The sequence below is a fragment of the Bubalus kerabau genome, chromosome 19 (genome assembly GCF_029407905.1).
Source record: "Bubalus kerabau isolate K-KA32 ecotype Philippines breed swamp buffalo chromosome 19, PCC_UOA_SB_1v2, whole genome shotgun sequence".
Taxonomy (NCBI): Eukaryota; Metazoa; Chordata; class Mammalia; order Artiodactyla; family Bovidae; genus Bubalus; species Bubalus kerabau.
This window is the reverse complement of record NC_073642.1, coordinates 26,178,302-26,195,255: the sequence shown is the minus strand read 5'-3', so window position 1 is coordinate 26,195,255 and position 16,954 is coordinate 26,178,302. Positions and strand designations below refer to the sequence as shown.

The window sequence follows — 16,954 nt, the reverse complement described above, 5'->3', positions numbered from 1 at the left end:
TGATTCCAAAATTATTTTTTCCAATTTTGTTTTTATGGTGGCTGCTTGCTTTTAACTTAAGGCCCAAACTTATATCTACTTATGTCTATTGATTTCTTAAACTCACCATCCTCATGCTCTTCTGTCTCTCCGCATGCATTTTAAACTTTTCCAACCTTGCTCAAAATGGTAGAACTTGGTTGGCATGTGTGTATTTTCTTTCCTCTTTTCTCTATCTACAGATTGGCCTTTTTTGGCAGTGAAAGTGTGGAGCCTTAACCACTGGACCAGCAGGGAAGTCCTTGCCCTAGATTTTTATACAACAATTAACATCAGTTCTCATACACGTTACAGCTGTCTCTGAGGTTTAGTTCTCTTCTCTGATGCGGTCCCACGTGCCTGAGATCTTCAGTGGAATTTCATGTTTACAATTTGGTTAGACATCAGTGTCCAAATTCAGGTGTTATTTGTTCTTGCCTTTTCTATTTTAAAAATATGACCTCATCTTCTTCTTGCATGCGTTGTTGCTATTGTGAAATCTAATTTCACTCTGATTGATGGAGGAGTTGTTCTTTCTCTCTGGAGGCATTCAGAATCTCCTCTTTGCCTTTGGAATTCTTACATGTCCATGTCCATGTGGGGGTTCACCTTCTCAGTCCTCAACCCTGTTTGTCATGTCACTCCATGAGCCTTTTGCTCTGAGATCCTTCATCTTTCTTTAATTCTGATAACATATTTTTATTATTTCTTCTAGTATATTTTTTCTGCTTAGGTTCACCTCTTATCCATCTCCTACCATTTTTACTTTTCATATCTCTTGGCTTTTTTCCCCCCTTCTTTTTGCCTTCTAGGAGGGTTTTCATACAAATCAGCTCTATTTCATGCTTTTGTCCTCTCTGAGGGTGGCCTTTGCTTCTACTTTTTATTTCTCATCTATAACATTTCCACTTGTTCTTTATTACAACTTCGTGCTGCAGCTGAACATTACCAACATTTTCTCTTTTAGGTTGCTTCCCTGGTGGATCAGACAGTAAAGAGTCTGCCTGCAGTGCAGGAGACTTGGGTTTGATTCCTGGGTTAGCGTTGCAGAAACCAGTACTTGAGAAACCAAGCACCCCACACTCAGAGAGTTGGAGAACTCAAGTTTATTACGCCAGTGGGCCCAGAGGAGTTAACACTCCAAGCTCTGAGCCCCGAACAAGGGATAGCAGAATTTTTATAGACAGACTGTAGTGGGCAATACTAGCTGTTAACAGGCTGGTTTAAACTAAGGGGTTTCATGCGCGCAGTAACAGTGGTCAAAATGCGGAGGGGGATGCCTGACCTGGGCAGGCATGATTAAGCAGGTTTTCAGGGGCTGGGCAATTGCAAAAAGCAGGACAAGGGTGAGTGAGATAAAATTTAGTTCGTAGTATTGCAAATCCCCACTTTTTGAGACTATGTGATCTACGTGATCTAGACTTTGCAAGGGGCAAGCTGAGTTACAGAGGCAGAAGGAGAAGGAGGTTATGTAAAATTTTAAATTTTCCTCTTCATTGGGAAGATCTCCTGGAGGAGGAAATGGCAACCCACTCCAGTATTCTTGCCTGGAGAATCCTACGGACTGAGGAGCCTAACAGGCTACAATCCATGGGGTCGCAAAGAGTTGGATACAACTGAGTGACTAACACTTTCTCTTTTAGAGTATATTTACTATGTTACTTAAAATGGAGCTCTGTGACAACCTAGAGGGGTGGGATGGGGTGGGAGGTAGGAGGGAGGTTCAAGATGGAGGGGACATGTGTATACTTATGGCTGATTCATGTTGATGTATGGCAGAAACCATCACAATATTGTAATTATCCTCTAATTAAAAATAAATAAATTAAAACAGGAAAAGGTATAATCATAAGAAAAATGTGTAAAAAAAAAAATTCCAATGTTCCACATGTTCCAACAATTTTGCTTCAAACAATAGTTTGGATGGTGCTCAAGGGGCTGTGTTTCTTCTTTGTTCATCTTGGGAGTCTGGTTGTTTCTGCCGGGGTATGCATGTTCTGCTGGGGTCTAGGATGTTTTATGAGCAAGTGCTAAAGACCAGGCTCTGGTTGGTGTCTCCCTAGAGAAGTTAAGGAGGTGTTGGGGGAAGGATATTCCCCAGGATGGAGTATCACAATGAGTAACCCTCATCACTGATACTGGGTTGGCCAAAAAGTCTTTTTGAGTTTTCAAAACATCTTACGGAAAAGTCCAAATGAATTTTTGGCCAACCCAATACTTGGCAGCTTGTTCACTGTTCACTTCTATTTAAAATTTATTTTCGGCTGCACTGGGTCTTTGTTGCTGAATTCGAGCTTTCAGCGTTATGGCGAATGGGGGCAGCTACTCTCTAGTTGCAGTGCATGGGCGTTTCATTGTGCTCGCTGCTCCTGTTGTGGAGCATGGGCTTAGCTCTCCCACAGCACAGGGATCTTCCTGGGCCAGAGACAGAACCTGTGTCCTCTGCATTGGCAGGCAGATTCTTAACCACTGGACCTGCAGGGAAGCCTTCAATGTTCACTTTAAACTCTCAGAAAGAACAGTCTGGGGATGTGAGCAGCCTTAGTTTCTAATCCATCACCCAGAGGTCTTAGGAGGGGAGGACAGGGAAGAGGAGGTGCCCTAGGGCAGCTGGTCAACCATCACTCCGCATTCTGAGGCAGGGCCTCCGATCTGCCCTGATCGTGCCCTACACAAAGCCCCTGTGGCCTGGCTGCTGCCACTGAAATCATGTTAAAGGGCGGGTGGGGAGCATGGGAGCCTCAAGGCAAAATGCAGGAGAGGTGGGCACAGAGCATTAGGGAGCTTCTAAGAGGAACCAGTCACATTATATTGGTTAATCCAGGTAGTGGAACATAGGATGTGTTACAACTGTTTATCACTATACTCCAAACATGGGGAAAGTCCATGGCGGTTCAGTGGTAAAGAATCCACCTGTCAGTGCAGGAGACACAGGTTTGATCCCTGGGTCGGGAAGATGCCCTGGAGGAGGAAATGGCAACCCACTCCAGTGTTCTTGCCTGGAGAATCCCAGGGACAGGGGAGCCTGGTGGGCTGCCATCTATAGGATCGCACAGAGTTGGTCGGACATGACTGAAGCAACTTAGCAGCAGCAGCAGCAGCAAGCTAAGTAAGGCTTACAGAGTTTCTTTCTGGGGGACTGTTTATTTTGTTCCCTACAGGGCACTATTCGGAGAAGGCAATGGCACCCCACTCCAGTACTCTTGCCTGGAAAATCCCATGGATGGAGGAGCCTGGTAGGCTGCAGTCCATGGGGTCACTAAGAGTCAGGAACGACTGAGCGACTTCACTTTCACTTTTCACTTTCATGCATTGGAGAAGGAAATGGCAACCCACTCCAGTGTTCTTGCCTGGAGAATCCCAGGGACGGGGGAGCCTGGTGGGCTGCAGTCTCTGGGGTCGCACAGAGTCGGACACAACTGAAGCGACATAGTGACTTAGCAGTAGCACAGGGCACTAATAACACTTAAAACAACTTAGGATTTCAGATTTGTGGGTTTTTGTTTTTTTTTAATGAAAGACATGATATCTGCCCTCAAGACCTACTATTTAGATATTTGATCAGTATGCATTTGCTTCTTACTAATGGGAAAGGCTGTTCATCTAACAACTAACACATATTAAGAGCTTAGCATCTATCAGGCATTATTCTACACACTAGGAATACAGCAGTAAACAAAGGCCCTGCCTTCATGGAGTTTCCATCTTTATGAGGTAAGCAGGAAAATAACCAGACAAGTAAACACATCTGTGGGTGGCAATACATGATATAACAGAGAAGTAAAGCCAAGACAGACATGCGCAGCCAGGGCCAGGTGAGATGATGCCATGTTAAATAAAGTCATTAGGGGAGACCTCACAGCTAACATGACACTGGTCAGGAGCTCATGCAGGCAACAGGGAGAGGGTGTTCTTGTGGAGGAAACAGCCTGTGCAAAGGTCCTGGGGTAGGGGCATGGCCTGGTGTGATGGGAATAGCAAGCCAGGAGGACATGAAAGGAGAGAGTGGATGGCATAGGGTAGGGGCTTCCCAGGGCCAGAGGCTGAGGCACCAGGAGCTTCAGGACTTCACCACCACGGTGGGGACTTAGCCGTGAACTGAGAGCAACATGCACGACATGGGGAAGGTTCTGACCAGAAGTGAAGGATCTGACTTACATTTTAAGGAGACCACTGTGGCTGCTGCGGCCATGACCCTGAGACAGCCACTCAGTACTGCTCAGTCTTTGCATTTTCTGTTCTGAGCCCCTATATTTAAATGATATGATGACTCAGTCATTCAGAGTAACCACTAGAGTCTGAGACCACAAAGTCTCCAGCTCCCTACTTCACTGTTTTCATTCAGCTGAGAGGACAGTAACTTACTGCTCCCTCCACAAACATCTACACAGACCCATCTCTGAAGCATCACTTGCTCTGTCACACTCCAATTATTTATATGCACACCAGTGTTCCCCCACTAAGCTGTGAGCTCCTCTAGGCACACAAAGAGTGGATATATGTATATGTACAACTGATTCACTTTGCTGCACAGGAGGAACTAACACAATGTTGTAAAGCAATTATACACCAATAAAAAATGAATTTAAAAAAATGACCTTAGAGCCTGTTACACAGAGTGAAGTCAGAAAGAGAAAAGCGAGTATTATATATTAACACATATATGTGGAATCTAGAAAAATGGTACCAGTGAACCTGTTTGCAGGGCAGGAACAGAGAAGTAGACTTAGAGAAGAGACTTGTGGACACAGCAGGGAAAGGAGAGGATGGGACAGACTGGGAGAGTAGCACTGATACATATACGCTGCCATGGGTAAAACAGGCAGCTGATGGGAAGCTGCTGTGTAGACAAGGAGCTCAGTTCAGTGCTCTGTGATCACCTAGAGGGGTGGGATGGCGGGGAAGGGAGGTCCAAGAAGGTCGGGATATATGTACACTTTACAGCTGATTCACGTTGTTGTACAGCAGAAACCAATACAACATTGTAAAACAATTATCCTCCAATTAAAAATAATAAAGTATTACACCTAAAAAAAGACCCTGATGCTGGGAAAAGGCTCTGGTGCTGGGAAGGACTTAGGGCAAAAGGAGAAGGGTGAGGCAGAGCATGAGATGTTTGGATGGCATCACTGACTCAATGGACATGAGTTTGAGCAAACTCCAGGAGATAGTGCGGGACAGAGGAGCCTGGTAGGCTACAGTTCATGGGGTCACAAAGAGTCGGAGACGACTTAATAACTGAACAACACCACCTAAAAAATTAATTAAAAAATAAAAAAAGAAAGACGCAAGTCTCTATGGTGCTCACCCTCAGATTTTATTAGCCGGAGTCCCACCTCCGAGGAGATACACAACCAGCCAAGGCACCCAGCTACCATCCTCTTCTTGCTTTCAGGGCCAATTCCAGGGCTTCCCTGGGGTGGGATTTCTGCAAAGCCGCTTCAGGGCCTGGTTTCCACAGGTACAGAGAGCTCAAGGGAGGGAAGCCCAGACTCAGGGCCCAGTCTTCTCCACAGGGGAGAGGACACAGAAGCCAAATGAGCTGTGTGTCATGGAGCAAAGAGAGAGAGCCCTGAGCTGTGCCCTGGAGGCAGGAGCACTTGGGGTTCCTCCTGCTGGCCAGGCCACTGGATGGCGGCCTGCCTGCCCCCCACAGCAGGCAGTCCCTGCCTGGTCAGACCCTTTCTGCGTTCACTGTTGCACATATAAGGCAGCTCAATGTCTCCTGCTAACTGGGCTCTATGAGCTCCAGCTGCTGGAGGACAAGGACCAAGCATCTGATTAGAAGGTGAGGTGACAGGGAATCCACCCTGGGGTACACCCACCAGCCCACAGGAGCCTGAGGCCCAAGGGAGCTGCTCTGTCCCAGGGTGCAAGGGGCTTGGGAGCAGAGCACCCCAACTAGGAGTGGACCGTCCTGCCGATGGGCCGTTTCTCTGTGAAGAAGCTTTTTAGCAGCAGCACCTGGCTGAAGCTGACCACAAACAGGGCGATGGTCTCGCCGATGGACCAGTAAGAGACTCGGCTGTTGAGGTCTTCTGCACGGGCCCGGTCCTGTGCCTCCCGGAGCCGGTAATGCTTCTGCGAGTCGATCACCGTCTTCAGAGCCTCATGGATGGTCACACAGGCGGACTCCATCTGGGTGGGAAGATAAAAGTAGTCGCTGCTGACCCTCAGAAAAGAATGGAAACTGGCACACACAAAGCAAACTCTGTCATCAACATCCTAGGTACTACTAAGTGCTAACAATGTTTCTGAGCTAAGGGTCTGACACGGTTTTATTCATAATAAGCCTAACTGAGGTTTAGAAAGGTCACGTAACTTGTCCAGAGTCACAGAGCTAGGAGATGGCAGAAGTGTGGAAGTGTTAGTCGCATCTCTGTTGTGTCCGACTCTTTGCAACCCATGGACTGTGGCCCTCCAGGCTTCTCTGTCCATGGGATTCTCCAGGCAAGAATACTGGAGTGGGTTGCCATTTTCTTCTCCTGGTGATCTTCCCAACCCAGGGATCAAACATGGGTCTTCTGCATTGTAGGCAGATTCTTTATCATCTGAGCCACCAGGGAAGCCGGATGTAAACTCAACTGTCAGGGCTGCTCCCAATGCAGAGGACCTGGGCTGAATCTCTGGTCAGGGAACTAGGTCCCACATGCCACAACTAAGATCTGGCGCAGGCAAATAAATAAATAAATAATATTTAAACTCAACTGTCCGAGTCCTGAGGCTATGCTTTCAAACACTGCCCTGTGTTTTTTTTTTTTCCCTGAGGTCTTATTTAATACTTAACATATCCCTGACAGGCAAGGATCATTACCCCCGGTGCTAAGGAGGGCTGACTGATTGCTTACTGCATATATTAAAGAGGAAATTGAGTCTTAGAGAGGCTATGTGACTTGCCCAAGGTCACACAGCAAATTAATGGCAGGGCGTGGCGTAAATTCCAACTGCACTAGACTCTGAATCTACCCTGGTGGCCCAGATGGTAAAGAATCTGCCTGCAATGCAGAAGACTAGGGTTCAATTCCTGGGTCAGGAAGATCCCCTGAAGAAGGGAATGGCTACCCACTCCACTATTCTTGCCTTGGACAGAGGAGCCTGGCAGGCTATAGGCCATGGAGTCACAAAAGAGTCGTACATGATTGGGAGACTGACACCTTCACTTTATTTCTGAATCTACTGCTCATTCTATTACAAAACTGCTGCCTACACTTCTAGGCATACATACAAATACATGAAAACATACATTTCTCATGTACATAGACCCACACCAGCATACAAACAAGGGCAAAGACACAGACACGTGTGCCTGTCAGCACATACACATGCATATACTCACATGTAACACGTGCTACTTCACAACTTCCTTTACTTGCTAAACTACCATGCATAGCAGGCAGAACTTTGACTATGTCCCCACCACCACTACCAAGGTCCCACCACTACCAACCCCAGGAAGCTGTGAATACAACAAGCTGTGACTATGACGATTATATGTCACACCTGAGACTGTCCAGGGAGCCTGAGAGCCCCTCAAAACAGGGAGCTTTCTCGACCTGACAGCGGAAGGAGAAGTCAGAGAGGCTGGACACAGGAGGATTCAGCACGCTGCTGCTGGCTCTGAAGATGGAGAAAGTCACATGCAAGGAGCAGAGAAAGAACTCTAAGAGCAGAGAGCATGACCGCCAACTGCAAGGAACTCAATTCTGCCAAGGACCTGAGTGAGTGTGAGACGCCCCAGAGCCTCCAGAGGACAGCCTGACCCCACCAGGATCTTGATTTCAGCCCCGAGAACTTAAGCAAAGCCTCTAGAACTGTGAGATAATAAATTGTTATTATTTTCAGCCATTTGTAGTAATTACTGACTCAGCAATGGAAAACTAAGACATTATGCCTGTGAAAGAACATGTCCTTACTCACTGGCAACCTCTAAAACATTCAAAACCTAGAAAACTCTATGGACAATGGGTTCCTGCACTACGAAGTTCATAAGCATCAGACAGACAACTGCTTCCCATACTGGAAAGGTGAACCGTTCATAAAGTTCAATGTAAGAAGCTAGAAGCTAGGGCTTCCCTGGTGGTCCAGTGGTTAAGACTTTGCGCTTACAACGCAGGGGGCCTGGATTCTATCCCTGGTCAGGGAACTAGATCCCACAGACTGAAACTAAAGATCCTATTTGCTGTAACTAAGAACCAGTGCAGTCGAAGAAATAATTTTTTTTTTTTTTTTAAGACGAGTGGATCTGGGAGCCATTTAGAGACTTGGTAACAGGTCTCTAAAAATCAGTGGGATGAAATCAGTGGGATGGACAGAGATATACATATATGTGTATACCTGCATATGAATGGCCGTGTGTATATGCATGCATATGCATGTGTACATATATGTACACACACGTTCAATATGTACAAATCCACACTTTGCTTTTTAAATACAAGGGAAGGGCTCCTTGGCTTTCCAGGCTGGAGTTCCATCCTGTGTTTACCTCCACCGCACACTCATTCAGAAACTCAAGGTATACATTTCATTCACTTGAACTGGGTGCTCCTAGGACCCCTGGGCCTGGCCTGAGCATTCAGCAGTACAGGTTGATACCTCCACCCTCCTCCCAGAGTCCAGGGTCACTGGAGAAGGAGTGAGGTCGGGGTTGGCAGGGAGGAAGAGAGGCCGAGGAGGACACAGAAATCACAGGTGCAGACACCCCGGGCAGAAGACATGTCACATTGCCGTGGAAGGCATCGTTTCAGAGGCTTGGCTCGCATGTCCCCGGCCAGAGACCAGCACTGAGAGTCTCTGAAGAAGGCCCGAGACCTTTACAGCAACAACCTCAGAACCAATCAGTGATGGGAAGGAGGTCAGTCCTCAGAGGTTAACAGAGCAAGAGGTGGTGCTCTACAGTCTTCCTGGCATCTGGAACCAGCAAACCCCTTCAGAAACTTAGCATGGGCCCCCAGAGACCAAGAGCAACATGACACCAAGATCCACAGAGACTGGGAGCAGCCCCTTACCAGAGAAACATCCCTCCTCCCCTTTCTCAGGGACCTGCCGTTGCCGTTTGCCTAAGTCACCAATTCCGCTTGTTTCCACAAAGTTTCAGTTGGGCAGCCTGCTTCCTGCCCAGCAGGAAGCCAGCAGAGGCCCTTTTTTTTTTGCAAACAGCTCTGTTTGCCCAGGGCCAGGGGTCCCCAGCTCTCCCAAAGCCTGACTTTCACCCTGCTGAGACCTCCAGCCCTGCTAGTTCCCAGTGTCCTGGAGCCTCACGGGGATGGCGGGCACTACTCCATCCTGACAGGTGGTCTCTGGAGACACTGACCAATCCTTCTGCCCCCAGGACCATCCCTTTCCTGCATCCCATGCCCACTCCCATCCTATCTCCACCACCTGCTGGTGCCCAGGTCTTCACTCTGTAACTGTCAGGAAATTCACTCAGCCTCACCTCTTCAGGGCCTCCACAAATAAAAGCAAGTTCCCTACGTATGATCCTTCAAGTTGCAAACTTTCAAAGGTGTAAATGTTCATGCCATCAACATCAGGCACGACAGTGCAGCTTACCCTCCATCTCCTACGCTGATGACCCTTCAGCTCTACCATCTCCCACCTCCTCTCCCTCCTCCAGTCAGTGACTCTTCTTGCCTGTTGACTCGATGCCAGCCCCTGTGTGCCAGCTGCTGTACTGTACTCCTGTACTTTTCAAGGTACTGTACTGTAGGATTAAAAATGTTTCCTTTATTTTTTGTGTTTGTGTTTTATGTATTATTTGTGTGAAGAGTATTATAAACCTATATAGATGACTGTCTTAGTTGGATACTTCGTTGGACTTAGGAACAAACTGGACTTATGAATGCACTCTTGGAACAAAACTTGTTCGTACATAGGAGACTAATTGTACTTGGCTCTTTAAATTCTTGAAGAACTCAAAGGGAGTGTCGTGTGAGCTGACCTCAGAGTAGAGTCAGGGAAACTTTAATCTTCCCTCACCCACCACCAAGGCAGCCCCGGACCTTGGATCTCTGTCAGAAGCCTCCAGCCTCCCCTAGGACCTGCCCAGACTCTCGGGATGCTGGGAGTGCTTCAAGCCAGAACCCTGGCCCATGTCCTCTGCTAGGAGCCCGGTCGTTCTGGAACTGAGGGTGAAGACAGTCCCTCCGGCCTGGGACTCGGTCACTCTGAATCCTGGTCTTTCCCCCTGAGGCTGATACTAGTCCCACAGCACACGGCCTCTGGCACAGTGCTGACCTGGACGAAGCCTCATGGGAAGAGACACGACAGCTGCAGGCAGAGAGGGGATCTGTGCCGAGCAAAGTGAGAGCAAAGTTAAGAGCAGGGCCCAGGAGGAAAGTGATGCCCTGATACCTGCATCTGCTGTTCTCGCCACCTGGGAGGCCCTCCCTCCTCCCATGCCAGACATGCTCCTGAACAAGCACTCACACTGTCACCTGTGAGCTAAGACTCTCCCTGTGAAGACTTTCCCAAACCTCCTGGAAGAGTCAATTGGTTCCTTCCCTGAGAACACTCACCCTTAAATCACAGCTCTGGGACTTCCCTTGTGGCTTAGTGATAAAGAAGCCGCCTGCCAATGCAGGAGATGCGGGTTCAATCCCTAGTCTGGGAAGATCCCACATGCCACGGGGCAAACTAAGCCTGTGCACCACAACTATTGAGCTTGTGCTCTAGAGCCCGGGAGCTGCGACTACTGAAGCCCACTTGCCCTAGAGCCCAGGTTCTGCAACAAGAGAAGCCACTGCATTGAGAAGCTTGTGTACTGCACTTAGAGAGTAGCCTCCTGCTTGCCACAGCTAGAGAAAAGACCGAGCAGCAAGTAAGATGCAGCACAACCAAAAATAAACAAATAAACAGAATTATTAAAAAGAAAACACACAGCTCTGATCACAGCATCCTCTGGGCACAAGTGCAGACAGAGCACATGCCCAGCATTAGCAAGTGAGCTTTGTCGGAGGCAGACACAGATAGAACCCCGCTCAATCAGGGAGAGGGGACAGAGGTACAGAAATAGAAGGAAATGTCTCTTCTGCGTCTGGGCAGAAGGATGAGGTCCCCAGATGCAGAAGCAGCAAGTGCAATCTCTCCTGCAACAAAACGCAACCCTGAGGCTCCAGGAAAGAATGTCTCTACTGCCCTAACCCACAAAGCCTATTCTCTACTGACTAAAGGGCCATACAGTCAAAGCTATGGTTCTTCCAATAGTGGTGAGAGTTGGATCATAAAGAAGGCTGAGCGCCAAAGAATTGATGCTTTCAAATTGTGGTGCTGGAGAAGACTCTTGAGAGTCCCTTGGACAGCTTGTGCTCAGTCAACCCTAAAGGAAATCAACCCTGAATATTCATTGGAAGGACTGATGCTAAAGCTGAAGCTCCAATCCTTTAGCCACTTGAGGCAAAGAGCCAACTCACAGGAAAAGACCCTGATGCTGGGAAAGACTGAGGGCAGGAGGAGAAAGGGGCAACAGATGATGAGATGGTTGGATGCACCACTAACTCAATGGACATGAGTTTGAGCAAACTCTGGGAGGTGGTGAAGGACAGGGAAGCCTGGCATATGCAGTCTATGGGGTTGCAAAGAGTCAGACACGACTAAGCAACTGAATAACTGCACTAACCCACAAAGCCTTTTCTCTACTGGTTTCTTTTTCACTGTTTCAAGAGGCAAATCTCTCAGCTCAGGCGGTGACAGTGATGAAGAATCTACCTGCCAGTGTAGTCAAAGGAGGAGACGTGGGTTTGATCCTGGGTTGGAAAGATTCCCTGGAGGAGGAATTGGCAACCTGCTCCAGTATTCTTCCCTGGAGCATCCCATGGACAGAGCCTAGTGGGCTACAGTCCATGTGGTGGCAAAGAGTTGGACACGACTGAGCAACTGAGCACACACACAGCTCCTGGAAACTTACAAAATCTTCAGTACAGAAGCTATTTCATCAACGACCAACAGAACTCTTGAGAGGACACGTTGTGAAAGCTCTTACACATAAAGACACACCCTGGGCTGGACTGTCTATCAGCACTCATGTTGCCAAGTTCAAACACAATGATGTCCAGCAGAACTCTCCACGCGTGGGCACCAGCCACTTGGGACTACTGAGCACTAGACAGATGTGTTGCTACAGAGCAAACAAGGAAGTGAATTTTAATTTTAATATTAATATGTCAATAGCCCTAAGCAGATAGTGTTACTGACTGCACAGTGCAGTACTAACCTCCAGCTGCTCAGAGAATAAACCTCATCAAAGCCACAGAGGAATGGAGCCTGTGGTCACTTTGGAGGGCAGCCCAGAAGGTGACCTGGTCTCACCAGACACTCAGATGCTCTGCCTTCAGTTCTGGGACAGGTGCGGCCACAGATGGTCATTCCCGTCTTGGGGCCTTTCCTGGGTCCTGCCACTCAGTCGCTCGACAAATATTTGGTGAGCCCCTATTCTGTGCCACACTCCATGCACCGGGGTGCTGAGGGCCCAGGGGTAAATAACACAACAATTCCAGCCTGAGTCTGTGTCTGGGAGGGAGGAGCTTGAACAGCAGGAGGAGAGACTGATGGAGGAGGCTGAGGTTGAATTACAGTTAACCGTGAGCCATGGGTGACACAGATGACTATCTGTCCTCCAAAAGTGTCACTATTTCTCTGTCAGGATGTGGAGCAGTCACTAGGGGTCAACTGCCTAACAGGACTGTATATGCCAGCCTTCCTTCCATCCACCCAGCCTGTCCACACGACTATTTCTCAACAAAGAGATATGAACAGGGGTAATGGTGTCACTTCTGAGCCAGGGCTTTTAAGAAACATGCGGGGCTTTCTCATTCTCTCCATTTTTTGGTGGCAAGAAACAGAGGACTCTGAAGCCCTAAGGGACAGTGGAAAGATGAAGGAGCCTGGTTTCCCAAGTCACTCTATGGAGGGGAGTCCTCCACCCACACCCCCACTCTCCAGATTTTTATTTGAGTGAGAATCAAAATTCCCATTGTGTTAAGCCATTGATATTTGGGATTTACTTGTGATAGCAGCTTGTGTTACCTTAACTGATACACCACAGAAAGCAGGACTTTGTCTTTCTGACGCAGATGCATTGAAGGAGCAGAGAGGCATGTATTGTGTGTGCTTTGAGAGCGGTGCTGTGTCAGACTAAATGGGAACGTGGGAATACCAGAAGAAAGTACTGCAGGGACACAGTTAAAGAATGGAGAGGAAGACCAGAAGGGGAACCAGAAAGAACCGTAAGGTCTTCTAGGACTAGCTATGAACACACAGGCAGAGCAAATACTGTGACTTCAGACTGGGAGGTGGGTGGCTGGTGACTGTTCATCAGCCAAGACCGGGAGGAATAGGCTTGGGGGGGCAGGGTGGAGGAGGGGGTTCATCTCAGACTCTTGGTGCTGATGTCCACTCACCTGGGTGAGAGCTGTGACTCTGTTCCCCATGTCTGGGAGAATGGGGGGCTCGTCGCCCACTTGAAAGTCAAAGTAGACAGTTTTGTGAGAGAAGGTGGAAAACTCATTGCTGAAGCAAAACTGATACACGCCCTTGACCTCGGCCTTGTGAGTGAAGCTGTCATACTGTTTCTTGGTTTCACTGTAGATGGTGTTCCCCAGAGGGTCTTTCACAAAGCAGTCGACATCGTAGTGGCCTCCAGTGATGACCTGACAACCATAAAAGAGACCCACAGGCCGTTTTTTACCAGGGGGCAACCACCACTTACCAAATGCCAACTGGGCACTGTGATTAGATGTCACAGACATTGTTTTCATTTAGTCTTCACAACCTTCTAAAGCAGGTGCCATGACACTCCCCAATTCACAGAGGATGAGTCTGAGGCTGAGAGAGTTGAAGTGAACTGTTCACGTAACACAGCGTGAAAGTAACAAGGTTAAGACTTGGATCCATGTCTGACTGACTCCAAAAGTTTTGCTCTGCAAGAGTGCAAAGAGCCATGGGATTTCCCTGGTGGTCCAGTGGTTAAGATTTTGCCTTCCTGGATACATGTATATGTATAGCTGAGTCCCTTCACTGTTCACCTGAAACTACCACAACATTGTTAATTGGCTATACTCTAATATAAAATAAAAAGTTTTTTTAAAAAAAGACTTTGTTTTCCAATGCAGGGAGTGCAGGTTCTATCCATGGTGAGGGAGCTAAGATACCACATGCCTAACAGCCAAACAACCAAAACACAAAATAGAAGCAACATTGTAACAAATTCAATAGACTTTAAAAATGATCCACATAAAAAAAAAAAAATCTTAAAAGAAAAAGAGGGTGCAAAGAGCTTAATCCTCTCCACTTTACAGAAGAGGAAACTTGGAAACTTGAGGCTCTGGAGGTTTATATTATTGCAGATGAAATGCAAGAGGAAGGCGAATACAGATTGAAGCCTTCACAGAATCAGTGACTACCAGGGAAGTCATTTGTTCAAACTGCACCATAGGAAAGATAAGATCTGCTAAGGGCAGAATCACAGAGATGGCCAATGACTAGAACTAAGGTCCATCAAAGAACACGATCAAAGGCCTCCATCTGCTTCCAGATGTTACTATTTCCTTTTGTACAGATGGAAGAAATTGCTTTGTGATCAGTGAGATTCCTAATGCTGGACATGTAGACTTATGCTGAGCCCATAACAGCAGTATCTGACCTAGCACGGACCTGATGACCTCTCAGGGCCCTCCAGCCTCACAACAATCTTTCTGTTTTCAAATACTTATTTATGTATTTATTTATTGCACTGCATTGTGTCTTCATTGCATCCCACAGGATCTTTCGTTGTGGCACATAGGATTAGTTGTTCTGTGGCATGTAGGATCTTACTTTCCTGACCAGGGATTGAACCCATGTCCCCTACACTGCAAGGCAGATTCTTAACCCCTGGACCACCAGGGAAGTCCCACAAGGATCATTTTTTTTTGACGACTGTATCTGGGTGACCCCTGTTTACCCCAGCTGCAGTTTGCACACTGTCCACAAATGTGAAAGTAACGAGATGAATGACTCAGAGGCCAGGACACATGATGCTGTCCCCATGCACAGCCTCTTTTAGTGGTTTTGGTCAGAGAGGGCCCATCACACTGCCTACCCTCCCTTTTGCTACCCGTGCCACTTCCCTTCTGTAATGCCTGCCAGTATGTGTCCACGATCAGACGCCTGTCTGGATATCTGGGTAGGATTGCCTAAACTCAGATCTGCAGCTCTCTCACTCAAGACCTACCTGCTCCCTACCGCCCCCCCCCCCATCCCCCGCCACACCCCAACAGCGAGCCATGAGAACTCTCACAGCAGCCAAGAGTGCAGGAGCTTGGAGCTTTTCTGAGCCATATGGCAGTAGCCACAACACCACTCCTTGTAAAAACTGTCAGGCTGAAAGCCTGCGCGGACTCCTTTCCAAAGCACCCTCGCTCCCCCTAACTATGACTTCAAACGCTGGAGAGAGGCGGAAAAATAAAACCACGAACCCATTTCCTCTCGCTGCCATTTTCCAGTACAGGCGGGCACAAAGCTGTCCAAAAAACGTTAGGACGGACAGCCTGGTGCCATAGATGGAGTTCTGTAGAGTCAACGCGCTCTCAGGTTATTCAGATCAACTCCCCAGGAAGTCGGAGCCGCCCGGGCATCCCCATCCTGGGCATGCACCTGCGGTGCTACCTCCCTGGCTAGTCGGTCCGTCTCGGGTGGGCTCTGACTTCCTTGTCTCTGGTCATTCCCGCCTCCCTCTGCAGCCCCTTTGGCTAATTCCAGCCACTACAGCCAGGGTCGCACAAGTGACCACTGAAGACCTGGAAGCGGGAGAGAGAGGAGGCGCCAGGTCTCACCTGGTAGTCTAGGGAGAACTTCACGCCCTGCTCCACCTCCTCGTGGAAGCACTGCTTGGCGTTGTCCGGCAGCTCGAAGGTGAGCTCGGCGCCCCGCGGCCGCTCCGCCTGGAGCAACAGCAGTAGCAGCAGCGGCAGCGCGGAGACGGAGCGCGGGACCACGCCACCCATGATGCTCCCGGACCAGTCCGGCAGGCCGCGGCTCGGGCTACGCTCCGCACGGGCGGGGCGGCAGCTGCGGGACCCAGAGAAGGTGCAGCACAGACGTGGCGCGAGCCGGCGCCGCGCTTCCGGGCCCGAGGTTCAGAGCGCAGCCGCGCGCTCGGGGGTGGGCCCGGGACGCGAGCCAGGGAGCACCGCTGCGCCTGCGCGCTGGCTGGGCTGGGGAAGGGGACACTCCCCCTTCGCTGCCTCGCCCCGCTTTCCTGCTGGAGCGTCTCCGCGAAGGGGAGGCGAGGTCCCCACCGCCAGCGCGCATCTCCTCAAAGCGCACTGTACTTGCATCCCCAGTAGGCATGGTTCTGCACCCTCTGGGTCCTGCAGGGTTGAGTGTTTCCCGGAGTCGGTCCAGGTGCACGCAGTCCATACTGTCTGGCTGCAGGAGCACGAAGCCCGTGAGGTTTCACAGGGTACACTCAGGTTTTGACTGGTTCTGGAGAAAGTCTCCTGGTCTACAAATGGGTGTACCCAAACTTGCTATAACGCAGTAGTTAGGAAGGCTAGATGAAAGAAGAGATGGAAACTCTGCTAAGTCGCTTCAGTCGTGTCCGACTCTGTGCAATCCCAGAGACGGCAGCCCACCAGGCTCCCCCGTCCCTGGGATTCTCCAGGCAAGAATACTGGAGTGGGCTGCCATTTCCTGAGAACCCAATTAACACCCCTCTTTTTCATTCCCACCCTCTTCCCAAGGTGAAAAAGTGTGCCATGGGTCAGGAGATGGATGGTGAGAGCAAGTAGAAACCCCACAATTACATCTACTCCGGGGAAAACCGACAGGCGTGCTCATACTCAAAGCTTCACGAAGCTTCGTGAACATGGGAATACAAGTCTCTTGCTCAGGGGTTTCAGGTTCACTTTGGTTGTCAGGATAAGTGGAAGGTTCTTCTGGGACAAAACAATCATTGTTT

At 48.9% G+C, this 16,954-nt stretch overlaps 1 protein-coding gene across 1 annotated transcript; it reads right to left on the bottom strand.

The window, feature by feature from the left end:
• Positions 1-5,316: 5,316 nt before the first annotated feature.
• Positions 5,317-16,148, bottom strand: TMED3 (transmembrane p24 trafficking protein 3). The gene is made up of 3 exons (XM_055555536.1): positions 15,828-16,148; positions 13,416-13,664; positions 5,317-6,156 (listed from the first exon to the last, which is right to left on the bottom strand). Exons 1-3 carry the CDS (start codon positions 15,996-15,998, stop codon positions 5,920-5,922), a joined length of 657 nt encoding a protein of 218 aa, XP_055411511.1. The 5' UTR covers positions 15,999-16,148; the 3' UTR covers positions 5,317-5,919.
• Positions 16,149-16,954: the final 806 nt, after the last annotated feature.

Bases quoted from the DNA above. Each gene is read 5' to 3' on its own strand.
- TMED3 (XM_055555536.1), bottom strand. From the start codon at position 15,998: ATGGGTGGCGTGGTCCCGCGCTCCGTCTCCGCGCTGCCGCTGCTGCTA. The intron at 13,665-15,827 runs GTGAGACCTGGC...TATGGTTGTCAG, and splicing joins AGTTCTCCCTAGACTACCAG to GTCATCACTGGAGGCCACTA. The intron at 6,157-13,415 runs GTGAGTGGACAT...CTTCCCACCCAG, and splicing joins GAGTCACAGCTCTCACCCAG to ATGGAGTCCGCCTGTGTGAC.